This window comes from Salvelinus fontinalis, chromosome 6 (genome assembly GCF_029448725.1).
Source record: "Salvelinus fontinalis isolate EN_2023a chromosome 6, ASM2944872v1, whole genome shotgun sequence".
Taxonomy (NCBI): domain Eukaryota; kingdom Metazoa; phylum Chordata; class Actinopteri; order Salmoniformes; family Salmonidae; genus Salvelinus; species Salvelinus fontinalis.
In genome coordinates, this window is record NC_074670.1 from 11324224 (window position 1) to 11349421 (window position 25198).

Sequence of the window (25198 nt, forward strand, 5' to 3'; positions counted from 1 at the left end):
CGGGTCTTTCTATAAAGAGATACACAATTGCGCGTGCGTCAATTTGCTAGTTGTTCTTCTTGACACGCAAAATTCACCCCGCTCTGGTTTTAGCGAATCTAAATTTTTCAGGTAGAGTATTCCATGTCACTCATACCACACCGTATTTATTCTATAGTAACCTTGGAGGACGTTGTCCGGGTAGCGTTACTATATTGTGGCTACAGCTAGCTAATCACCATATTTTGCACCGTGCGTGGCCAAGTGGTTTTTCCCACAAGAAGGCCAGCTGCGTTGTTTCTGAGTCACCCTAAAAAATGTGGCCCATATAACTAGATATTAAACGCTGTCTTTATTTGTTTGTGATGACCCTCAGAATGCAACACGGCAACAATCCAAGGCCATCTTATGGCGCCCCACCACACAAGAGGTTCAGGAACGCTAATGGAGGGGCTAACAACAGGGTAAGTTCAGTCTCCCATGGTAATCATGCCAATTGCCCCCGGTTAGAATTATAGTTGTAGTACTAGTCATTCACAACCCAGATGAGGTTAATTAATCCATCCTGAAGTGTCTATTGTGCTAAGAGGATTCCAAAAGTGGTTTTGAGAGTACTGTGTACGTAGTCTTTGTATGGTCTTCTAACCGGTTTCATTCCTAAAGTTGTAGCAGTGCTCTGTGCAGAGGAAGTGGTATGGACCCTTACTAGCCGCCCTTGGCTGGACACAGACACTGGACACTGCTGGAGCAGCAGGGACTGATCAGTGCTCTCTGGTCTCCTGAGACGAAGTGTTTCTGTGGAGATGCAGCCTGCTGCACTGCCCCTCAATCAGGGCTTGAGTTACCCATTGACTACGAGATGCTAAAGAGTATTGTGGGCAGCAGGAATTCCAGATAACCCTGTTACCAAGTGTAGAAGGGCTGCAACTAACGAGGGTAACAGGGCTGGGTGTTTTCTCTGGGCAATCTCATGCCCTCTTTACCGCTGTCTTTCTATTAAGTGGGCAGTCAGCCCCCATAACACTAATTTTCCTGCTGAGCTATTAACACTAAGGCTCACTGGCAGCTTGGTTCTATGATGCCTTTGTGACAGATATATATTCTGATTGGAACCCCTGACTAGAGTACTTGTACTTTCGTTTCAAGGTAAAGCGCATGTGTACGGTGCAGAGTCAGTGACAGCTCAGAGTTCCCTCATGTCACTGACCGGGTCATGGAGGAGAGGCTGAAATTACATTTCTCTCTCTCCATAGAGACAGGAGTGCAGTAGGTTTCTCCAATGTGTTTTTCTGCTGTGGTCCACCTGAAGCTTTGCTTAAACCAAACCAATGTTTCTATCCAGAACCCAATCTTAAGCTGCAACCCTCTAGGGGGTCCTGACCCACTGTTTGGGGAACGGTGCAGTGGGGTTTGCCCCTCTGCTGCCTCCAGTCTCACTAATGCCTGTCTGTCTCTCTCTCCTTCGGCCTGGTTATCCCAACTGACAGAGAAAGCAGCCTAACTTCTCTGCTGACATAGGTAAGTTCTGCCTCCACACAGCATCACTGCCTCTGATAGGAGGTTGGGAGTTGTGACTTCACATCCTCCTGCCTTTTTGCTGGTGGCTGATTGGGCAGGGGGCAAGTCCAAGCGTGGGCTCTGGGCTGTGTCTGAGATTCACAACTCTTAGAGGTTGCTGTAAATGCCAGTGAACTTAGTCACTGTCCACAGGCTTAGGCTGTGTGGCTCACAAAGGCTTTTCCCTAGTGTTCATTTCAATGACTTTTTGGGGGGTCTGTCTTTGATACAATGTGCACAAATCTTTTTAGATGGATTAAAAGTAGTTTTATTTCATAAAACACTTTGATCCATGATTTACAGTCTGAACAACTTTAGAAACCGCAACGTGAAACCTGTCCTCTCAGAAGAATGTCTAACTCTAGGGAACTCATAGGTGTGCAGATGCTCTCTGCAGTCCTGTAGAGCTGTTGCCCCATACTGGTGCAAGTCAAATCAGTAAGGATCCTGTCTGGGTCAGATGTTGTGGGCCCACATGACTGCCGTGCATCACCCAGTTGGGTGCTACACATTGGTGGTGGATGAGATGGGATACACCATCCCAATGTAATTTAGGGCTATCAGCCCCCGGCACAAAAATGTGGCCTCATAAGCCTATGGTAGTTCAGATGGGCAATGGATGCTGGCAGCGGGACTTTCTTTAGGGGCCTTTGTGGCCCTCAAAGAGTAGGAAGTGTTTCAACTCACTGTCTGCCAATGTGACTGGGACCTGCAGTACCCATGCAAGAGTTCCACTGCTTTGATTGGACACAGGTATGGAGGAGTGCCTGATGGGTGTGAGAGCATCCTATAGCCCAGCTCTGACCTGTGTCTAGGTGGGCAGAAGAACTGCAGCCCCCACGGTTTTCAGCAGGCCTCATACCTCAGATTGGCTTCTCTTCTGTGTAGTGGTCAGTACTATAACGTGGCATGAAACAGACCCTGGTGTGCCTTCCAGGCAACCTTCTAAGGAATCATGATCTTGTGAAGGTGGGGCTCGAATTGCACACAGCGAATCAAATGAAGTTATTTTTGGTTACCAGCAATGTTGATTACCAGCCAGAGCAGGAGATTCCAGTACTCCCAACCAATCTGTGTAGCGCACAAATGGTAAGGATTCTTACCAGATGTTGTCGATGATGCACGGCTGGAAACAGGACCTCAGAGGCTCAGAAGAGCAGGGGTTGTGTTTCTAACTGTTGTTCAGTAAATGAAGGACCTCTAAACTCCACTACAAGTCTTTTGACTGGGGGGTTGTGTAAGGAATGCACAGTGACCTTTTTAAAGCTATACCTTCTTTTGAAGTATACCTGCAGTGTTTCACTTCCTGAAGTATGAGGCTCTTTGGCTATTGGCTGTCTGCTGGTCAGATGACTGGACGTGTGGACCCTTTGGTCTCACCTGTTCGTGGGCAGGATGGCGATCTCTTTATGCAGTCTCTGCCATGTTTGTGCTTTGTGTTGACTTCTGTGCATTACCCAGTGTTCACCACCAAGGCGGGAAATGTCCAGACCATCCCCTCCTTGACCAAACAGTTGAAGGCCATCACTGGTGAGACTGTCATTGGTGAGTACCTACTCATTGCACCATGGTAGTAGCCCTATGCCCCAAAGGGTTCAAGAGATTTAAGTCAAGTCACTCCATTGCACTCTATCACTAATATAGGCTTCATGGGCCTCTATGATTTGTTTTTCAAGTCTATGATTGGTTGTTGAGATGTTTCATTGCCCATGGTTGTTTGTTAGAGCTGTCACTTATGTTCTGCAGGTCTTCAGTATCTGTGGGAGTACCGCAGCCCCAGTAAGTCAGTCCCGCCCCATTACCAGTGTAAACTCTGCAAGGTGAGCCGTCTGCAGACTGACATGCTGGCTCACATCAAGGGCTGGAAGCACTCCTTCAGATACATGGTGAGGCCGTGTGTGTGTGTCACTGTTAACTTTCACATTAAAAGTCCCTGTGAAAGGCTGTTGGATCTACAGGTCTATGTTATGATGCTGTGTAACTGTATGGTCTCATCTGTTCTCTAGAAGCAAAATCATTCTGCCAAGGTGCCCTTTGAGGAAGATGCTGCCACAAAGGACCATGAAGTGAGGAAGAAGGTGAAAAAAGCAGCAGCAGAGCTGGAGAAGGCAGAGGGCAGGGGACAGCTAAAGGTGAGAAGGGGGAGCAGAAAGCTATGGATGAGGAAAAGAAAAGACGGCAGACTATTGAGATGCGTCGGGGGGGGGACCTCTCTGGTGCTGTTGGTTATTGACTTGATTCTGTACGGTGTTTTCAGGTGATTCTGAAGGAGCCCAGTGAGGTCCAAGCGTTTGCAGGACTACGTACGTTTTTCTGTTTATTCTCAAGTTTGTCTGAATCTCATTGTGCTCAGTCAGTCTGTGCTCAGTCTGTTTTTAAATGTACTGTGGTTCTGACATATCTCCCTGTCATCACAGGTTCAGCAATCCCCAACATGGGGCCGCCAGGAGGGATGGGAGCTAGAGGACCAAAACCAGGTGAGAGCGTGTGTGGGGGAGAAGTGTAAGGTTGCCTCTGAGGTGATAATCTCCCGTGGGCAGATTCTGAATGTAGACTGAGATAATCTGCAAGGACTGAATGGGATGCGTGAGATCCGAGCAGCATTAGTTCCGGTTTTGTTTTTCATCACTGGTTATTTGGCCTTATTGGGTAAAGGCGGTGCTTAACCTGCTTCGCCTCAAGTGCTTCGTGGGGGGGGGGGGGCTTTAGTTGAGAGTTTGTTTGCAATTTCAAACAAGTATAAATAATCACGCAGCTGTCCAAATTACTTGATTTTACTTCCGGGTTAACCGAGATTGCTGAGGTGATAAGACCTTTGTTGTGTGCTTGACTGGTCTATGTTGGGATGCAGTGTGTAGTAGTCCAAATGCAGTCTTTTGTCTCCCTCTAGGTGGCAGGTTTGCAGAGCCTCTGTTCCCAGGGGAGTTCCCTCTCCAAGGCGGCCTCCTCAACTACCCCATGGGTGGTATGGGGGGCTACTCTGACCCCCTTTCTCGCTCCACTCCCTCTACAGCCTTCCAGAAAAGGGACATGAGCTTCCGAGGCTACCCTGACAATACAGGGGGGCAGAGGCTGGGGGGTTCAGCCGATGGCTTTGGGCTGGGAAGGGACGGAGGCTTTGGCCAGGAGGGGCTGTTGGGGGAGAGTCCGGGAAGCCGCTACCCTGATGAGTTCAGAGGGGGACAGATGGGAAGTGGATCAGGCCAAGGGTTGATGGGAGCTGTGCCTGAAACCAGCAGCCTTCCGTCCACACTGCTCAAATACCTGGTGAGTGGAACTGTGTGTGGAACTATGCTTTCACGTGTTATTTCAACATGCTGTGTGTGTTGAGGGTCTGTTTCCTGTGTGTAGGACAATTTCCAGATCGAGAACGAGGGTGATGCTCAGATCGTGCTGAAGGTGACACAGAAGCTGACGGATGTCCTAATGGACTACAGACTTAGGAGTGTTTCCTCGGTATGCCGCACACACACCGTGCTCTGTCAGCTGCAATACCAGTGCAACAAACAGCTCTCAGGTGCTTCCTGTAACAGGAACTGGTGACGTGAGGATAAATGTCACTTGATTCAGTCCTTTAATCCACTTCCTGTCGGTGTTCAGTCAGTGATTTATTGCTGTTGATTATGGCAGTGCTCTAGAACCTTCTGTGTTCTGACAGCACACATCCTTACTGTGTCTAAACCTGTTCCTTTTGTACTCCCATACAGTCGTAAGGTAGATGGTGCGATTCAGGAAACCACAAAGAATTCCTCAGTAGTTTGTCCACTTTGTTTTCCTTGATTCAGTGTATGTGCGTTTGTCTCCAGCAGGGTCCTAGTATGAAGAGCGGTTCGTCGCTGGGCTCCATGAGCTACTCCGATTCTCCCAGAATGTCTAGCGGTAGTGACCGCTTCTCAGGTGGCTTCTCTGGGAACCTTTCCGGTACGCACGGCCCCAGTTGAAAAATTAAATACACACACGTCCAGCCTTTTAATGGCTGTAGTTTGGTTCAGAAATCTACAGTACATCAGTCTCATCTATGATCTCCTCTCTGCAGGCCCTTCCAGATACTCTGATGGTCCATCCAGGTACTACAAGTAACTGATCCATCCCCACGTGACATCCATCTTCCTGGGGTAACCCATCCACCACCTCCGCCTCACCCCCAAGATATACCCTGAGTCCATGGGGTCTGCAGCTGTCTAGCCACTGAAGAGGATTTTTATTTTATATAGTTATAATTTTCCTTCAAAGCAGAAACTCTGATACAATTGTGTACTTATTAGTGCAGACTTTGTTTTTACATAACTTATTTTGACATGAATAGATTGGACCAAAGTTTGACTTTTAGTTTTAACCATTGTCTGTATTCATATGTGATTTTGGCATATATTTTACTGGGGTTTCTTGGATGAATCTTGTTTAATGTTTAGAAATTAAGTGTTTGATAGAAAACAAGTGTAATGTTTAGGGAAACAGATGTTTGGTGGTAAATGGGTTACTGATGTACTGACTGCTGTTTGAGTTGGGCTTGTCATCGCTGTTTTTCTCCACACCTGGCTTCACCTGCAGTATCGTCTGAGACCAGCCACCCTGACAGCTGATGAAACTGAGGAGTATTTCTGTCTGTTAAAGCCCTTTTGTGGGGGGAAACTCATTCTGAGTGGCTGGGCCTGAACGGAATCCCAGGATTTATAGTGCATTCGGAAAGTTTTCAGACACTGACTTTTTCCACATTTTCTTACGTTATAGCCGTATTCTAAAATGTATTCATCTACACACACTACCCAATAAGTAAAAACAGGTTTTTTGAAATGTTTGCAAATGAATTAAACTGAAATATATTTGCATAAGTATTCAGACCCTTTACTCAGTACTTTGTTGACGCACCATTGCCAGCAATTACAGCCTCGTTGTCTTCGGTAAGACGCTACAAGCTGTATATGGGGAGTTTCTCTTGTTCTCTGCAGATCCTTTCACGCTGTCAGATTGGATGGGGAGCATCACTGCATAGCTATTTTCAGGTCTCCAGAGATGTTTGATTGGATTGAAGTCTGGGCTCTGACCGGGTCACTCCAGGACATTGACTTGTTCTGAAGCCACTCCTGGGTTGTCTTGGCTGTGTGCTTAGGGTCGTTGTCCTTTTGAAAGTGAACCTTTGCCCCGGTCTGAGGTCCTGAGCACTCTGGAGCAGGTTTTCATCATGGATCTCTCTGTACCTTGCTCTGTCTTTCCCTTGGTCCTGACTAGTCTCCCTGCCACTGAAAAACATCCCCACATCATGATGCTGCCACCATACTTCACCGTAGGGATGGTGCCAGGTTTTCTCCAGATGTGACGCTTGGCCTTCAGGCCAAAGAGTTCAATCTTGGTTTCATCAGACCAGAGAATCTTGTTCCTCATGGTCAGAGTCCTTCAGGTTCATTTTAGCAAACTCCAAGCGGGCTGTCTTGTGCCTTTACTGGGTGGCTTCCGTCTGGCCTCTACCGTAAAGGCCTGATTGGTGGAGTGCTGCCGAGATGGTTGTCCGTCTGGAAGGTTCTCCACAGAGGAACTCTGGAGCTCTGTCAGTGACCATCGGGTTCTTGATAACCTCCCTGACCAAGGCCCTTCTACCCCGACTGCAGCCAGCTCTAGGAAGTCTTGGTGGTTCCAAACTTCACTTCTTGCGCTGACATGCACTGTCAACTGTGGGACATTATATAGACTGGTATGCCTTTCCAAATCCTGCCCAATCAATTTAATTTACCACAGGTGGACTCCAAACAAGTTGCAGAAACATCAAGTATGATCAATGGAAACAGGATGCACCAGAGCTCAATTTTGAGTCTCATAGCAAAGGGTCTGAATACTTAAGAATATGTATGTTTTTTATTTGTAATAAATTTGCAAACATTTCTAAAAAAACATGTTTTCACTTTGTCCATATGGGTTGTGTGTAGATTGAGGGGCAAAATGTATTTAATCCATTTTAGAGTACTTTCCAAATGCACAGTATGGAGGATATTGTTCCTTCGATGTAAAACTGGAACTGTGCATCACCCAGGGGATTCTGAGCTGTATTTTAACTGATCCAACAAAATCGGGAACTGAAAATAAACTGTCTCAGTGGTATCATCTATGCTTCTCCAGCTGTGTGAGAAATGTTGCTGGCTCTCAAGTTGACCTTAAATATACCATAAACACAGTGAATTGACATACTACCATTATTGAAAACAGTTTAATAAGAGTTTGAATCAAAATCAGGTCATTTTGGTAACATTTAATTAGTGACAAAAATACACAAATATTGGTTTCAAAGTAATTTTTGGAATGAAAAATCCAATAAAAGAAATAAGGAATGTCGGAAGAGAAATGAAATGCTGTCCTGTTGCCTGATATACTGTTGCTGGTTTTCAAACATTGTGACAATGTTGCACAGTGTGAAATGCATTTAAAATCAACCTGCAGGTGTAGAATAATTTGCCACCATTGGTATTATAGAAATATTAAAGGGTCTCTATACCATGGGAGGTCTTGAAATTAAAGTTGGAATCATTGGATATTGACTCATATCCAGTTTAGACTTGTCCAAATGTAACTGTTGACTGACTGGAGGGTATGGGGTTAACACTTCTGGAAGCCACTACGCCTCAAGGATGCTCATTCCAGTGATGAGCTCAGTCCTAAAGTGCCATCTTTAGAGTTTTAGGGACAATCTCAGATGACACCCTATCCTCCATAGAGTCCACTACTTCCAACCAGATCCCCATGTGGCTCTGGTCAACAGTTGTCTAGTATTTCTCAATTGGTATAGCATGGCACTTGCAACGCTAAGTTTTGGGTTTCAATTGCCACGGGGGACCAGTAGAAAAAAGTATGCACTCACAGGGTGCTGTCGCTTTGTTGTGCTCTCCTGGCTGATTAGACTGCAGTCCTCTATAAGAGCGTCTGCTAAATGACAAATGTAAATATGAGGAGTAGGTCGTCTTTCCTCACGCATTCCTTTTCACAATATCTTCCATCTGCTGGAAGCTGATACAGGTGAGCAGCACTCTGGTCCCCATACATGTCTTGCCATGTCGTTTCTGGGCCTGTGTGGCAAAATCCTCCGTTTTAAACTGAACCACAGCCTCACCGATGCCGTTGCCATCTTGATCACGCAGAATGTAGATAAACTGTTCAGTCAGAGGAATGTCGCAGAAAAAATCTTTTATTTCCATTTTCGTCACGTCTGACTGGAGGTTTCGTACGTAAACGCATGTCTGTGCTGTGGGAAACTGTCTCACCCTGGGTCTCTCAATCTGATGTCTCTCCTCGCTTTGCTCCGACACTGCTGGTGTGGTCTTGGGGTTGCCATGATGTCTCCCAGTTGACAACATGGCTTGCATCTTCTCCTTGGTGACAGAGGAGACGTCTATGGCCTGGGAACCAACATGGCAGCCATTGAGGTTCAAAGCATAAACGTAGTCTTCCGTTTGGTCGAATATTACAAACACTGTATCTGTCCTCTCGCTATCCTTATACAGTAAGTGTAATATTTTGCTGTTGGCGATGTTCGGACAGCCAAACAATTCTTTTATCTCAGTCTTCGTTATTGTTTTGGATAGATTTTTGGCCATAATACAGTACTCCACGCTCTGTGAAAGGGACTCACAGGATCTGGGCCTCTTCGGTGACAGTGACAGCGACCTGTCCTCAGAGTACCTCTTGGCCCAGGTCCTGTGTATTTCTCTGTCAGGCTCATACAAGCTTTGTCGTTGGGTTCTGTATGAGGGCCTTGCCCTTTCCTGGTGCTGCATTTCCTTGGATTCTAATGAGGGTCCATCTCTTTGGATTATATACGGGGGTATTTCTTGGGGGTTGTACGAGGTTCTATCTCTCTGCGTTGTGGGCCTATACAAGGGGTTTTCCAAGGGGTCATATGAAGGGTTCTGACACTGCTGGATGGCATAGCTCCACATCTCCTCAGAGGCCCCACGGACCTCCACGCTGATGCGGCCCAGTTGCTGGTGGTTGAAGCTTAGAGCATCACATGCGTCCTGGGCATGCCCAAACTTTACAAGGCAGCCCTGTCTCACGCCCAGCTTCACATTAGCTATCACATCCTGGACCAACAGGCCTTTGAAGAAGTGGCAGATCTCCTGGCTGGTGACAGTCTTTGGCAGGCCAAAGAGCCTGACGTAGCTTGGTCTTGGCCTGTAAGCCTCATCTGATCTCCTTAGCTCACCCCCAGGCACAGCTGTGTTATCAGCCCTGAGCACAGGACCGACAGTTGCGCTATCGGCCCTGAGCACACAACCGACAGCTGGGCTATCGGCCCTGAGCACAGGACCAGGTGCTGCTGTCGCTTTGTTGTGCTCTCCTGGCTGATTAGACTGCAGTCCTTGGATAACAGCAACAAGGCCGAACAGTAGGGCTGTGACAGGGTCGGGCAAGGGCGCTGCCAGGGGCAGCAAAGGCTTCTTCTCAGGTAACAGCGCTGGAAGGAGCTTCTCCCTCTGTAGTTTGGACTCCATTTTTCGTTGCAGTTCTGCGATGCTACTAATATGTAGGGTCACCGGAGACTTTCTAAGAAGAGTTCCAGAGCGCCTCATTGCGTGCTGGCCATCTCTCTCTGTAGTGAACACAATGAACGCTTCACCAAGGTGTCCTCCTATAATATATACACCACCTTCTGGGATGTATAAGTTGGTAAAGAATCTGCGTATGTCTTCAGTCCCGGCCTCAATATTCAGACCCTGCAACCGAAGTACTATGGTCATATTTAACTCCTTTTATCTGGCAACCAGAGATCTGGAAACAGATACAACAAGAAAATCAGTCTTTAACATGAAGCAGAAATTGAGTTATTTAATACATTTTAAGAACAGCAACAAAATGATAAACATTTAAATGGGCACATAATTTTTTACTTCTGTTAAGAACATCCAAATTCCAGAATTTCCATAGAAATTAAACACGTTAAATAACCAACAACACAACTGATGAACGCTGGCACGCGGTACATTATTATGATGAACACCTGGTTGGCTAGCTAGTTAGCACGGTGGCTGTGAAATGAGACTAGCTAGCCTGCCCTGTAAGACGAAACATTTAAGAATATTTCAGTTAAAAAGGTAAACAGCTCAACTCCTCAAATTACTTACCAGATGAAAACCATAACAACTCTGGCTCCTCTGTATTTTAACCTTTATATCGTAATTTTATGTGATGCTGATAGGTCTAAATGTTGTCCCTTTACAAGCCCGACCACATTAACTGTGCCCGAGCTGCCACATGCGCGCATTTTATGGGGAAGTAGGGAGGCGCGAGAAAAGTGGCGCGAGCACGCCCCAAAAGACAGAAGGGGTTGTGGGTAAAATAACAGGAAGTCAGTTTCTCTACCATGGCAACGGGGATGCTACTTGTGTGCGGATTGGCACTATTTCTAACAATAAAATCAAACCTACTTCACTCCCAGCAGTTTACGATTTCGTTTCAGCGTCCTTCAGACTGCGGCGTGGAACAGTTCTACGACATCTCCAGTCAGTCCTGTGTGAAATGCGGACCGAACCAGTGTACAAGTGCAACTGGTGCGTTTATCAATGGTGTTGTTGGTTATACTGTGACTAACCGGCTACCAAATTAGCAGTACGCTAATCCACTCCAGTCCGGGTTTGTTATAGAGTCAATCGCGTTGTTTAAAACGTTACGTGTAAGAATAGAACAGGCTCAACCATCTTTGCTAAATAGGACCTAAATCATAGGGGAGGAATGTATATTGCAGTAAACCACCTGGCTAGCTATCTGGTTAGAATTGGATAATAATGCAGCTAATATAGTGTAAACTGGCCTGCTAGTTGCATTGTCCTATATGTAGACTATGTTAGCTGGTTCATCAGTCAATAAGCTTACTGCAGGTATTGTTTGCTGAGAGAAATGGCACTGATCGTTTACAATGTAACCTACAGCTGTGTCTACTGTTATAATCTCTTGTGTTAACCAATTACCCTCTCCTCCTTCATCAGGTCTGTCTTGTGAATGTGTGACTGGGTTCAGAGTTCTCGCCACCAACGGAGCTTCCATCACCTGTCAGCAGTGTCCACTAGAAAAACCTGTATGTTCTTATTCCATACTACTAGACAGTACATCACACCATATAATACATTACAAAATCAGCTATTTCAATTGATTTATCATTCACCGACCAGTTTAAAGATCTCAGTCAATACAGATTGTCCTGGCAAGTGTGCTGAACACAGGAAGTTGGTGGCACCGGAGTTGGGGAGGACAGCTCATGGTAATGGCTGGAGCGGAATAAGTGGAATGGTATCAAATACATCAAACACATGGTTTTTATGTGTTTAATGCCATTCCATTGCTACGTTCCAGCCATTATTATGAGCTGTTCTCCCCTCAGCAGCCTCCACTGGTGCTGAACTGCATGTGTTGTTCTGCCTGTCTCCTGTAGGCAGTAACAGAGGATGGCTATGGGTGTATCCTCTGTCCGGGCAGTCTGACTGAGCAGGGAACCTGTCAGTGCCCGTCTGGGAGTATACTGGGTGAGTAAAACTGGGAGTATACTGGGTTAGACAGCAGCTGGAGGAGCCACATCTACAGGGGATGTGATGGTGTTTATGGTGCGGTGCTGTGTGATGCTAATGCTGTATTGTTGTACTGTAGTGGAGCGGGATGTCCAGGGGAACCCTCTGGAAGAGGCCAGGTGTGAGGTGTGCAATGGAGCTGAGCCTGCCCTCTCAGCCCCTGACAGCTACGGAGACAGGTACCAGACACAGCCAAGTCTTCCTGCAGAACAACTGATATTTCTGCTCTAAACTCTGAGGGCATGACTTGTTAAGATTCTGCTGATTGAACCGTTTACTGTCTGTCTCTGTCTGACTGTCTCTGGCTGTCTGCTCTAAACTCTCAGATGGCACGGCTTGTTAAGATTCTGCTGATTGAACTGTTTACTGTCTGTCTCTGTCTGACTGTCTCTGGCTGTCTCTGTCTGACTGTCTGACTCTGTCTGACTCTGCTTTCTTGTCTCTGTCTGTCTCTGTCTGTTTCTGCCTGACTCTGTCTGTCTCTGCCTGTCTCTGTCTGACTCTGCTCTTTTGTCTCTGTCAGGTGTCAGAGATGCCAGGCTTCCCTCATCAACACTTCTCAGTCCTGTATGTGTGGTTCCAACATCCTGGTGAGCCCAACCTCTATAATACGCGTGTGTGTCATGTATGGGTTTAAAATGAAATACAAGTCTAGAGCATCTGTGAATCATATGTCGTGTTTCTTTACAGGCTGGAGGTATGTGTTTCCCTCCCAACAACCTCCCTACAGCTGTGAACCCAAACGTCAACTATGCCGAGCTGGTAAGTCAACACAACAGGGCCCAGTTTTTCAAATGTTATCTGGATTTTGTCTATCGGATAAGATTAAATGCATAGAAATAGAACAAATAATTTACTTGAATGGGCTATTCCGTTGTATTCATTCTATTTCTCTGTTTTATTCCTAGCCGATAGGCGAAATCCAGGTAGATACTGTAATTTTTGAAAAACTGGTCCCAGAGCATCAGTGAGCCTGCTGTAGTTACAGTGGGGCAAAAAAGTATCTAGTCAGCCACCAATTGTGCAAGTTCTCCCACTTAAAAAGATGAGAGAGGCCTGTAATTGTCATCATAGGTACACTTCAACTATGACAGACAAAATGAGAAAAAAAAATCCAGAAAATCACATTGTAGGATTTTTAATGAATTTATTTGCAAATTATGGTGGAAAATAAGTATTTGGTCACCTACAAACAAGCAAGATTTCTTGCTCTCACAGACCTGTAACTTCTTCTTTAAGAGGCTCCTCTGTCCTCCACTCGTTACCTGTATTAATGGCACCTGTTTGAACTTGTTATCAGTATAAAAGACACCTGTCCACAACCTCAAACAGTCACACTCCAAACTCCACTATGGCCAAGACCAAAGAGCTGTCAAAGTACACCAGAAACAAAATTGTAGCCCTGCACCAGGCTGGGAAGACTGAATCTGCAATAGGTAAGCAGCTTGGTTTGAAGAAATCAACTGTGGGAGCAATTATTAGGAAATGGAAGACATACAAGACCACTGATAATCTCCCTCGATCTGGGGCTCCACGCAAGATCTCACCCCGTGGGGTCAAAATGATCAGAAGAACGGTGAGCAAAAACCCCAGAACCACACGGGGGGACCTAGTGAATGACCTGCAGAGAGCTGGGACCAAAGTAACAAAGCCTACTATCAGTAACACACTACGCCGCCAGGGACTCAAATCCTGCAGTGCCAGACGTGTCCCCCTGCTTAAGCCAGTACATGTCCAGGCCCGTCTGAAGTTTGCTAGAGCGCATTTGGATGATCCAGAAGAAGATTGGGAGAATGTCATATGGTCAGATGAAACCAAAATATAACTTTTTGGTAAAAACTCAACTCGTCGTGTTTGGAGGACAAAGAATGCTGAGTTGCATCCAAAGAACACCATACCTACTGTGAAGCATGGGGGTGGAAACATCATACTTTGGGGCTGTTTTTCTGCAAAGGGACCAGGACGACTGATCCGTGTAAAGGAAAGAATGAATGGGGCCATGTATCGTGAGATTTTGAGTGAAAACCTCCTTCCATCAGCAAGGGCATTGAAGATGAAACGTGGCTGGGTCTTTCAGCATGACAATGATCCCAAACACACCGCCCGGGCAACGAAGGAGTGGCTTCGTAAGAAGCATTTCAAGGTCCTGTAGTGGCCTAGCCAGTCTCGAGATCTCAACTCCATAGAAAATCTTTGGAGGGAGTTGAGAGTCCGTGTTGCCCAGCAACAGCCCCAAAACATCACTGCTCTAGAGGAGATCTGCATGGAGGAATGGGCCAAAATACCAGCAACAGTGTGTGAAAACCCTGTGAAGACTTACAGAAAACGTTTGACCTCTGTCATTGCCAACAAAGGGTATATAACAAAGTATTGAGAAACTTTTGTTATTGACCAAATACTTATTTTCCACCATAATTTGCAAATAAATTCATAAAAAATCCTACAATGTGATTTTCTGGATTTTTTTTCTCATTTTGTCTGTCATAGTTGAAGTGTACCTATGATGAAAATTACAGGCCTCTCTCATCTTTTTAAGTGGGAGAACTTGCACAATTGGTGGCTGACTAAATACTTTTTCCCCCCACTGTATGTGACTGTGGAGTTATAGTAACACTGTTTGGTATGTTCCCCTTGTAGTCCCTTCCTGTGCAATCAGCATGGTTCTCCACAAACCTCTACTCTTCAGCAGCTGCCTGCTTGGTAAAATATACAGTCTCTCAAATACCTGTTCACCTTTCTGTCCCTGGACGATCTATGTGCACTTGTCCGTGTGTGTGGTGTGTGTCCTGCAGGTGTTCTCTGACCTGACCGTGTTGGTATGTGTGCGTTGTACAGGTGTATACTAACCTGACAGCATGCCAGGCATTGGGGAACATGTGTGTGATGAACATGCACTCCTTCAGCAGCGTGGTCAACGATGCCTGTGGTCTCTACAACACCATCTTCAGAGCTACCGCAGCCCTGGGATCTACACAGGACATATCCTACTGGTAACCTCTAACCCTTTTCCTGACCCCTAACCTATAACCCCTAAAGCATCTTCCGAAGATCTACTCTTGCTCTGGAGTCTCTAACCACTGTTTTCAACCAATGATGTCAAATCTGGAGTAGATCAGTCAATGGAACTGTCCATTCCTGCCCCTGTGACTTTAGGAGAGCCAATCTCCCATGGCTTTACTACGGGGACCAGCCGGGTCTGGCCAACCGCGTGCTGCAGACAGAGCCACTTCCCACTGGATTCAGCTTCAAGGGACGCAACAGGGTCCGTAACACACACATTGACCCAACACTATTACCATAACACCTATGATGATCACTCTGATTCTACATGGGTTGTCTCTCTTTCTCAGAATACAGACATCAACCTAGTGGCTGCTGTCTACAACGCCAGAGGAGACTTCCTCCAATGGGAGAAAGTGGGAGGAAACAACCTGCAGGTAAAACAGGAAGTTCATCTTGAGCCTGACTAGTGAAGGTTAGTCTTGCATTGCCACATTCATATTGACCTTCAAGCTGAGCTGTCTACTGTAGTAATATTTGTAACGACCTGAGGTTGGGAGCAGAGCCCTGAGTGACACACAAGTCTAGCCTAAAGGTGTTCTTCTTTCCATCACACTGTTGGTTCCAGTGTTGAGACGCCAGTGTTTCATGATACAGCTCAGTCATAGATCAGTCGTTATCATTATTAGGTTTGACATGAGGAAAGTGACTGTCTCCTCTCCCAGCTCTGTCCAGACACCGCCAGGAGACAGGAGGCAGCTTACACCTTTGGCACGGCCTACCAGGAGACTGTGAGTTTCTACCTCTATCCAGTGCTTGACTTGGACTGAAATAGGTTCCTGTAATCATTTTGGATGCCACTACTGTTTATACAGTATTTAGGTGCAGAAGCTCCACAATACTTTTGAGGTAATATTCTATAAGAGGAACAGGAGCCCGAGCAGTAGAACATTTGAGGTGCCGGGACTCAGCTCCGGTGAACTCCTGCCCAAGTCAAGCCCTGTCTCTATCTCGTCAACATGTGCTGTGGTGTTTTCTCATGGTGACAGTTGTTTTGCGTTCTCACTTAGCGCCAATTCTATTTCTTATGTGTCTGTGTGTGTAGTGTGTTCTCTCCGTAGCAGACCTGTTGCGTGTTTATGCTGAGCCTTTATTCTACGATGTGTTTGTGGATCTGAGCCGAGGAGAGGACAGGAGACTGCTCCCCCTCCCCACACGCAACCTCAACCAAGAATACAACAGGAAGTTCATCAACCGGGGTGAATGTGGGAGAGGGTACATTTGTTTTAAATCCTTTCTCCCTCAACAAGTATCTTGAATTACGTGTGTGTGTGTGTGTGTGTGTGTGTGTGTGTGGTGTGTGTGTGTGTGTGTGTGTGTGTGTGTAGGTAACTTGAACGACTGGTACCTATCGAGACGTGTGTTACTGGTGGACACTCTGAGTGGGAGAGAGAAGAGCCTCGGCTCTCTGCCAAAAGTCATACGCATCGCAAGCAGCATCAGGATTGGGTGAGTTGCACACACAAACACACATCCATGTAGGAATACATGCATTCATCAATGTTAGCAGGGTGTGAAAACATGTATGTGTGTATTTGTATTTGTGACATAGGTTTCAGCTGGTGCCAGGGACTCAGAAGGGACAGGTGTTCCCTCCTCTCCTCTCTGTGACCTACTCAGACGTCCTCATCACTGCCCCAAACACACAGACTGTCTCTGTGAGTAACACATCACAAACACAGCACACACGCCTATCACAGCACACACACACATCCCTGATCCCACTGTAACTTGTGTGTGTTCTAGGTGTCGTTTGCTGTGGACTATGAGATGGACCAGACTGAGGCTCACATGAAGACTGATGTGAGTAACCAGGGGGCAGAGAACGAGAAGGGTAATGCTGTTGCGATTGCATGTATAGTGAAGACCATAATGATTAGTGTGTGTGTGTGTAGATCGCCCTAGGTGTGTTGGGTGGCGTTTCTGTTCTGTATTCCCTGGTGAAGACAGCCAGCTGGAAGAGGAGGATTGGCTCTCCTCTCATTGACATGGAGGTACCTGACCTTTAACCTGTAACCCCTGACTTCGAACCATTAACCTTTAAACACCCAAATGCATTTATTTAAATGTAGAATTCGATTGCATGTTTGTCATATATTTTGACCTCTCCCTGACCTGTCTCTCTCTCTCTCTGCCTCTCCCTCTCTATTTTTCTCCGTCTCTCACCCCTCCTTTTCTTGCTCTCAGACCGTATTGAAGTTCCTGTTGTTTTACGCTGGTGATCTGGCTAACGTCTTCTTCTTCATCACTGTGGGAACAGGCCTGTACTGGCTCATCTTCTATAAGGTAGACGGAGACCCCCACAGACAGACACACACCACACCACAGCCCCCCCCCCCCCCCCCCCCCCCCCCCCACGCACACACACACTAACAGACCTGTCCCTCTCTTGTACACCTTTACTTCTGACCTGTCTCTGGTCTTTACCAGATTTTATTCAAGGTTTTTCTCTTCTTTCTTCTCCTGGGCTGCACACTCAGACGGTGGAGGCAAGTCTTTCTCTTCTCCTCCCCTCTTTTCCTCTCCCCCTCCCACACAAGAACATTAAAAACATTCAAGTGTGTGTGTGTGTGTGTGTGTGTCTAGGCCCAGCATTTTGTGTCAGTGCTGCTACCGTTACCAGGTCTGCAGGAGGAGAGGTTTGTGGCGTATGTGGGCTGTGCATTCGCTCTCAAGGTGAGGCCATCCCACCCTGTTGACAGCTTGTGTTATGTGTATGCTTCTATTTGTCTAAAATTGTGGTATTCAAAATTGAGGGAGCGACCCCTAGTGTGGGCGCGGGGGAATTGCAGTTATATATATATATTTCTTTTTAATGGGCGTGGGGATTACAGTACAGATTATTTGAAAAATTAAATGTGATTTAGTAAATTATTTATATTGGTTCTCCTAATTTTGTAAGAGATAAAAATGAATTGAATGTTATTTGTTGATGTAAAATGTCCATTTACAGATTTTTAAGGTTGTGTAAGTATATAAATTAGTTCATACCACCTAAAACCAACTAAGGCATAGATGATGGTAGTAAGAGCTAGAGCAGGTTCTCACCACTGGTGGGGGGATAACATGCTGTAACGTTCTCAAACATGTGCATGAACATCTAGTTCCAAAATTGTAATACTTTTCTGTTTTGTGTGCCAACGCTAAGGATACCGCTTTGTGGCACACCTATAGGAAAACTGTCAGGAAAATAGGGCTGGTGTTAATATAGGTGAATCTGTTGAAACTTGCAGTCCAACTCCTCTGACTATCATCGTTAGGATGCCAAGGATCCTAATGATCTATTATTTCACAATTTCATTAAACAAATTTTATGGAGAATAAACTATATTTTTCGGACAGTTTTTGCCAAGGCGGCAACATAGGTGCCAATGGCATAATAGAAGATCTGAAGGCCTCATCAATCCACACCTAGGAACACCACATGACTTAACACACATGCACACACCCAAACCCACACACAGATTCTGACCCAACGTTCGGAACACAACATTAACATAAACATGCACAGTCAAAGAATAACCCTTGTGTTTTACGGGGCAGCTGAGCAGTAACGTGTTCATGGATCTGTACTACTTCACAACTCTGTTCTCCTCCCTGAAGCACATGCAGATTTGGATAGTGAGAGGTTTTGCTGAGGAAGTGATTTCCCACTTTCTTGTGGTAACCTTGTGTTGGAGCCTCCTAATCCTAATAATAAAGTTGGGGGGGAAAAAGGAACATATTTGCCTTTTTCATCCTATTTATCAAATAGCGGTGGAATTATTGGCCGATATCGATATATCGGTCATTAGATTTGAGGTGGGGTCACGAGAAATTCTGCCGATAGAAATGGGATCCCTGCTGAAAAAGTTTGAATACCACTGGTCTAAATTGTCTTCCTGTCCTCCAGACTGTGCAGTTTCTCCATAAGCTGATCCAGCAGTTGTCAGTGGATATCTTCTTCATAGACTGGGAGAGACCGCGCGGCAAAGCCAACAAGACCATCCAGGGTACGTAGTCCCCTTTTCTCTGAAAGTAGTTTACCCCTCTGTCTCTCTGAATTAGAAGTGACCATGATTTGGGTTGTTGCAAGGCAATGGCAACGGTGAGGCGAAGCACAACCCTTCTCCTGTCAGCATCTGGAGGACCTACTTTGTGGCCAACGAGTGGAATGAGATTCAGACCATACGCAAGATCAGCCCCACCTTCCAGATCATGGCTGTGCTTTTCCTACTGGAGGTACACACACATCTTCCTTCTCTCTCTCTGTCTCATTGTCTGTGTCTCTGTCTCTCTCTGCCCCTCTGTCTCTCTCTCTCTCTTTCCCATCAGAGAAATGGCAGCACTCTCCCCTGATACATTTCAAATCACTTTCTAAACGCTCTCTCTGTGACTCTGTTGCTCTCTCTTTCTCTCTTCCTGTGTATCTAGGTGGTTGGCTTCTCCAGTCTGGCCCTTAGGGACCCCTGGTCAGATCTCCAGCGCCCCCCTCAGTCCTACTCCCCTCCCTACAGCCTGACGCTGCGCTATGGCCTGGCCGCCACCCTCTGGCTCTGCATTGGACTGCTGCAGGTAGGTAAACCCCTATGAACTGCAGACGTTGGTCAGACCTGTTACCAGAGTGGATATCTGGACAGGCTTTCTCACTGTGTGTCTTTCACTTTCTCTCTGCAGATCATTTTCTTCACTGCGTTTCATGAGCGTTTTGTGGAGGATAAGATCCGTCAGTTTGTGGACCTATGCTCCATCAGCAACGTGAGTATCACTCTCACCAGCATGTACAGTGTGTGTGTGTGTGTCTCAGCTGCCGTGCACATTTTGTAAAAGTGAGATAGGCTGATGAACTGCTGCTGTTTTAATGCTATCAGTCATTTAAACAACATTTTCTTCTGTCTTAGATCTCGGTGCTGCTGCTGTCCCACAGGTGTTTTGGTTACTACATCCACGGGCGCTCCGTCCACGGCCACGCTGACACCAACATGGAGGAGATGAACATCAACCTCAAGAGAGAGGCTGTACGTACACACAGAGAGACAGACAGAGAGAGTGTAGGTGTGGAATTGGGATGTGTTTATTTCGTTCCGATATAAAAAGCTATTCAACCCTTTCTCCCTCTCTCTCCCTGTAGGAGTCTCTGTGTGGTCAGAGAGGTCTCCTTCCCAACACAGACACTCAGACCTTCCAGATCTCCATCACCAGCCGCCTACGCCTGCAGTACGACCGCATCCTGGAGCCCCTCAGCAGGGTGGGGCTGTGTGTGTCTGTGTGTGTTGTTTGAGGTCATCATAATCAACAGGAAAGATATTCATGTCTGTTCTATGCAATGTGTTTCTATCAGAATATTCTGTTACGTTGTACCACTTTGAACGTGCCTCTGTCTGAAGCTTAAAAAAATGTAGTCACCGTTTTCATATTATTTCAGGTTACAACACATTTCATGATTTATAATTTCAGATTACTTCGTAGAGTTCGATGGGTCAGGTACACTCAAGGGCATGGAAATATTTACCTTGTTCAAAGGTATATCTGTGTTTGTCTCTAACAGAGAAATGGACCGTCGCGGTTGGTGGGCTCAGCCTCGGGACACCCCTTTGACCAGAGCACCAAAGCCTACCACACCATGAACCGTTTCCTAGGATCTGTCATAGACCATGTAAGATATCAACATACCACACACCATGAACCGTTTCCTAGGATCTGTCATAGACCATGTAAGATATCAACATACCACACCATGAACCGTTTCCTAGGATCTGTCATAGACCATGTAAGATATCAACATACCACACCATGAACCGTTTCCTAGGATCTGTCATAGACCATGTAAGATATCAACATACCACACCATGAACCGTTTCCTAGGATCTGTCATAGACCATGTAAGATATCAACATACCGCACACCATGAACCGTTTCCTAGGATCTGTCATAGACCATGTAAGATATCAACATACCACACCATGAACCGTTTCCTAGGATCTGTCATAGACCATGTAAGATATCAACATACCGCACACCATGAACCGTTTCCTAGGATCTGTCATAGACCATGTAAGATATCAACATACCACACCATGAACCGTTTTCTAGGATCTGTCATAGACCATTTAAGATATCAACATACCATGAACCGTTTCCTAGGATCTGTCATAGACCATGTAAGATATCAACATACCATGAACCGTTTCCTAGGATCTGTCATAGACCATGTAAGATATCAACATACCACACACCATGAACCGTTTCCTAGGATCTGTCATAGACCATGTAAGATATCAACATACCACACCATGAACCGTTTCCTAGGATCTGTCATAGACCATGTAAGATATCAACATACCGCACACCATGAACCGTTTCCTAGGATCTGTCATAGACCATGTAAGATATCAACATACCACACCATGAACCGTTTTCTAGGATCTGTCATAGACCATTTAAGATATCAACATACCATGAACCGTTTCCTAGGATCTGTCATAGACCATGTAAGATATCAACATACCATGAACCGTTTCCTAGGATCTGTCATAGACCATGTAAGATATCAACATACCATGAACCGTTTCCTAGGATCTGTCATAGACCATGTAAGATATCAACATACCATGAACCGTTTCCTAGGATCTGTCATAGACCATGTAAGATATCAACATACCATGAACCGTTTCCTAGGATCTGTCATAGACCATGTAAGATATCAACATACCACACCATGAACCGTTTCCTAGGATCTGTCATAGACCATGTAAGATATCAACATACCACACCATGAACCGTTTCCTAGGATCTGTCATAGACCATGTAAGATATCAACATACCATGAACCGTTTCCTAGGATCTGTCATAGACCATGTAAGATATCAACATACCACACCATGAACCGTTTCCTAGGATCTGTCATAGACCATGTAAGATATCAACATACCATGAACCGTTTCCTAGGATCTGTCATAGACCATGTAAGATATCAACATACCATGAACCGTTTTCTAGGATCTGTCATAGACCATGTAAGATATCAACATACCACACACCATGAACCGTTTCCTAGGATCTGTCATAGACCATGTAAGATATCAACATACCACACACATAACACACCATGAGTCACTTCCTGGGATCTGTCTAAATATTTTCACACACACACAATCACATATACCATTTCCTGATGTTATGTTGTATTCTCTGTAGGCCCATCGGGACATGGAATACGTTGTGAGAGACAAACTGTTTTTTGAGAGAGTCATAGGGATGGAGTTCATGGAGCCTATGGAGAAGAGCATCTTCTACAACGGTTATGCTGCAGCCTTTCCTCCATCTTGTGCCAACATCACTTCTTTTTCAATCTTGGTTCCAATAGTTTATATGTATATACAGTGCCAGTCAAAAGTTTGGACACGCCTACTCAGCCAAGGCTTTTTCTTTATTTTTACATTGTAGAATAATAGTGAAGACATCAAAACTGTGAAATAACACATATGGAATCATGAAGTAACCAAAAAAAGTTAAACAAATCAAAATATATTTGAGATTCTTCAAAGTAGCCACCCTTTGCCTTGATGACAGCTTTGTACACTCTTGACATTCTCTCAACCAGCTTCATGAGGTAGTCACCTGCAATGCCTTGTTAAAAGTTAATTTGTGGAATTTCTTTCCTTAATGCGTTTGAGCAAATCATTTGTGTTGTGACAAGGTAGGGGTGGTATACAGACGATAGCCCTATTTGGTAAGAGACTAAGTCCATATTATGGCACGAACAGCTCAAATAAGCAAAGAGAAATGACAGTCCATCATTACTCTCACGAGGACCACCTCAGGAAAGGAAGACCCAGAGTTACCTCTGCTGCAGAGGATAAGTTAATTAGAGATAGCAGACTCAGAAATTGCAGCCCAAATAAATGCTTCAGAGTTTAAGTAATAGACACATCTCAACATCAACTGTTCAGAGGCGACTGCGTGAATCAGGCCTTCATTTTTTTTACTTTTTTTTATTTTACCTTTATTTAACCAGGTAGGCTAGTTGAGAACAAGTTCTCATTTGCAACTGCGACCTGGCCAAGATAAAGGTTGAATTGCCGCAAAGAAACCACTACTAAAGGACACCAATAATAAGAAGAGACTTGCTTGGGCCAAGGAACACGAGCAATGGACATTAGACCGGTGGAAATCTTTCCTTTGGTCTGATGAGTCCAAATTTGAGATTTTTGGTTCCAATCGCCGTGTCTTTGTAAGACACAGAGTAGGCGACCAGATGATCTCCGCATGTGTGGTTCCCACTGTGAAGCACACCTGTCGTTTCTCTTTGCTTATTTGAGCTGTTCTTGCCATATAATGGACTTGGTCTTTTACCAAATAGGGCTATCTTCTGTATACCAACCCTACCTTGTCACAACACAACTGATTGGCTCAAATGCATTAAGGAGGAAATAAATTTCACAAATACATTTTTAACAAGGCACACCTGTTAATTGAAATACAATCCAGGTGACTACCTCATGAAGCTTGTTGAGAGAATGTCAAGAGTGTGCAAAGCTGTCATCAAGGCAAATGGTGGCTACTTTGAAGAATCTAAAATATATTTTGATTTGTTTAACTTTTTTTGGTTACTTCATGATTCCATATGTGTTATTTCACAGTTTTGATGTCTTCACTATTATTCTATAATGTAGACAATTGTAAAAAATAAAGTAAAACCCTTGAATGAGTAGGTGTGTCAACTTTTGACTGGTACTGTATATATCTCAAAACATGGCAGATACAACAGTAACATGCTGTCTATATTACTACATTACACACACTGTGTGGGTTGTGAACAAGCCTGTACACCTGTATGACCTCTGAAATATATCTTTATTCAACTCTGACAGATGAGTCCCATTCGTTCAGTGACGTGCTGTTCTATGGGAACGAAGCCACTCTGTTGATCTTTGACACGCTCTTCTTCTGTGTGGTCGACCTGGGAGCACAGAGCTTCATACTGGCAGGCGTACTCACATACGTACAGCAAATGGTCAGTATTGTGGGTGTACTTGTACCTGTCTTTGTTTGTTTGTGTTAGTTGTATAACAGCAAAAAATAACATTTGATATATTCTCTATTCTAGATCTTTCGTTTAATCCGTAACGGTATTGGGCGGAGAAACCTGGCCAACAAAACATTGGTGGACCAGAGATTCCTGATCTAGTTTCTGCTGTCAGAATGGTGAAAGTATAGACCAGGCGCAGTCAATTCCAGTCCTCGGGGCCTGATTGGTGTCACAGTTTTGTCCCAGCTAACACACCTGACTCCAATAATCAACTAATCATGATCTTCAGTTTAGAATGCAATTTGATCAATCAGCTGTGTTTGCTAGAGATGGAGAAAAAGTGTGACGGGGGTATTCAACTCTTACCCTACGAGGTCTGGAGCCTGCTAGTTTTCTGTTCTACCTGATAATTAATTACACCCACCTGGTGTCCCAGCTCTAAATCTGAAAAAAGCAGTGGAACTGGTCCAGTTGAGCTTGAGTGGTATAGACTATAGTATGCCATGCCTTGTTAGCATGTAACAGCCTTGGTAGCTGTGTGACTAGTGCGGTTTAATTGTTTTGTTTACAGCTTTGGCAGCCTCTTTTTTTTGACAAATGCTTTTCTACTTGTTTACACAGTATTTTGTATATGTTCTTCACAGGGTCGATGATGTACATTTTGTAATTCAGTTTTTCTTTGTGATATGTTTTTACAAATTAAAACAATGTGTCTGATTTTATATTGTCTCTTCATTCGCTTCCTCTGTTATTGGCCCTGTAGTTAGAGAGAGAAGATGGAGGGAGGTGAAGGTAGATGGATTGTGGTACTTAACCATCCACACATTAGCTATTGGCTGCTGTAGTGGCATCATCAATTACTAACCTAACGTACCAGCAAATATCTCTTCTGCTGAAGTGTGATGACATTATGGTGCTATAAAACTAGATAACAGAGTAGGCTCTGCTCCAGGGCCAGTAGGAGCTGCAGCCAGCAGGTTCCGTTCACATGTTCCTTTACTACACTGGGTGTTATTTTGCAAATAGTTCATGATGAATTGAGATCTAG

General features: G+C 45.1%; 3 protein-coding genes across 5 annotated transcripts; 2 read left to right on the plus strand and 1 right to left on the minus strand.

Moving 5' to 3' along the window:
* The first annotated feature begins 6 nt into the window (after positions 1-6).
* On the plus strand, positions 7-7634 carry si:ch211-197h24.6 (uncharacterized). 3 transcript variants are annotated; one of them, XM_055924889.1, is made up of 12 exons: positions 7-111; positions 356-443; positions 1467-1497; positions 2998-3081; positions 3283-3422; positions 3543-3668; positions 3794-3839; positions 3954-4013; positions 4427-4803; positions 4888-4992; positions 5343-5457; positions 5573-7634. In XM_055924889.1, exons 2-12 carry the CDS (start codon positions 357-359, stop codon positions 5614-5616), a joined length of 1215 nt encoding a protein of 404 aa, XP_055780864.1. In that variant the 5' UTR covers positions 7-111; position 356; the 3' UTR covers positions 5617-7634. The 3 variants fall into 3 exon arrangements, with proteins under 3 accessions (XP_055780864.1, XP_055780865.1, XP_055780866.1); XM_055924890.1 differs by having other exon boundaries at positions 5346-5457; XM_055924891.1 differs by having other exon boundaries at positions 4550-4803.
* A 128-nt stretch (positions 7635-7762) lies between these two features.
* Positions 7763-10801, minus strand: rbm12ba (RNA binding motif protein 12Ba). Its single transcript, XM_055924888.1, has 2 exons — positions 10644-10801; positions 7763-10290 (listed from the first exon to the last, which is right to left on the minus strand). The coding sequence occupies exon 2, from the start codon at positions 10257-10259 to the stop codon at positions 8490-8492; it is 1770 nt and encodes a 589-aa protein (XP_055780863.1). The 5' UTR covers positions 10260-10290; positions 10644-10801; the 3' UTR covers positions 7763-8489.
* A 37-nt stretch (positions 10802-10838) lies between these two features.
* On the plus strand, positions 10839-24872 carry tmem67 (transmembrane protein 67). Its single transcript, XM_055924886.1, has 28 exons — positions 10839-11069; positions 11505-11593; positions 11948-12038; positions 12160-12259; positions 12604-12670; positions 12771-12842; positions 14718-14780; positions 14916-15070; positions 15234-15342; positions 15431-15517; positions 15806-15871; positions 16186-16339; positions 16469-16589; positions 16693-16798; positions 16887-16943; positions 17036-17134; positions 17328-17426; positions 17727-17816; positions 19033-19132; positions 19216-19361; positions 19554-19694; positions 19797-19877; positions 20021-20137; positions 20251-20367; positions 20668-20775; positions 22317-22419; positions 23993-24135; positions 24229-24872. Exons 1-28 carry the CDS (start codon positions 10883-10885, stop codon positions 24307-24309), a joined length of 2949 nt encoding a protein of 982 aa, XP_055780861.1. The 5' UTR covers positions 10839-10882; the 3' UTR covers positions 24310-24872.
* The last annotated feature ends 326 nt before the right edge of the window (positions 24873-25198 follow it).

Coding starts and splice junctions, on each gene's coding strand:
- si:ch211-197h24.6 (XM_055924889.1), top strand. CDS start 357: ATGCAACACGGCAACAATCCAAGGCCATCTTATGGCGCCCCACCACAC. Junction 1,498..2,997: donor TAACTTCTCTGCTGACATAG/GTAAGTTCTGCC, acceptor TGCATTACCCAG/TGTTCACCACCAAGGCGGGA. Junction 4,014..4,426: donor AGCTAGAGGACCAAAACCAG/GTGAGAGCGTGT, acceptor GTCTCCCTCTAG/GTGGCAGGTTTGCAGAGCCT.
- rbm12ba (XM_055924888.1), bottom strand. CDS start 10,259: ATGACCATAGTACTTCGGTTGCAGGGTCTGAATATTGAGGCCGGGACT.
- tmem67 (XM_055924886.1), top strand. CDS start 10,883: ATGGCAACGGGGATGCTACTTGTGTGCGGATTGGCACTATTTCTAACA. Junction 11,594..11,947: donor AGTGTCCACTAGAAAAACCT/GTATGTTCTTAT, acceptor TGTCTCCTGTAG/GCAGTAACAGAGGATGGCTA. Junction 16,590..16,692: donor GCAAGCAGCATCAGGATTGG/GTGAGTTGCACA, acceptor TTTGTGACATAG/GTTTCAGCTGGTGCCAGGGA.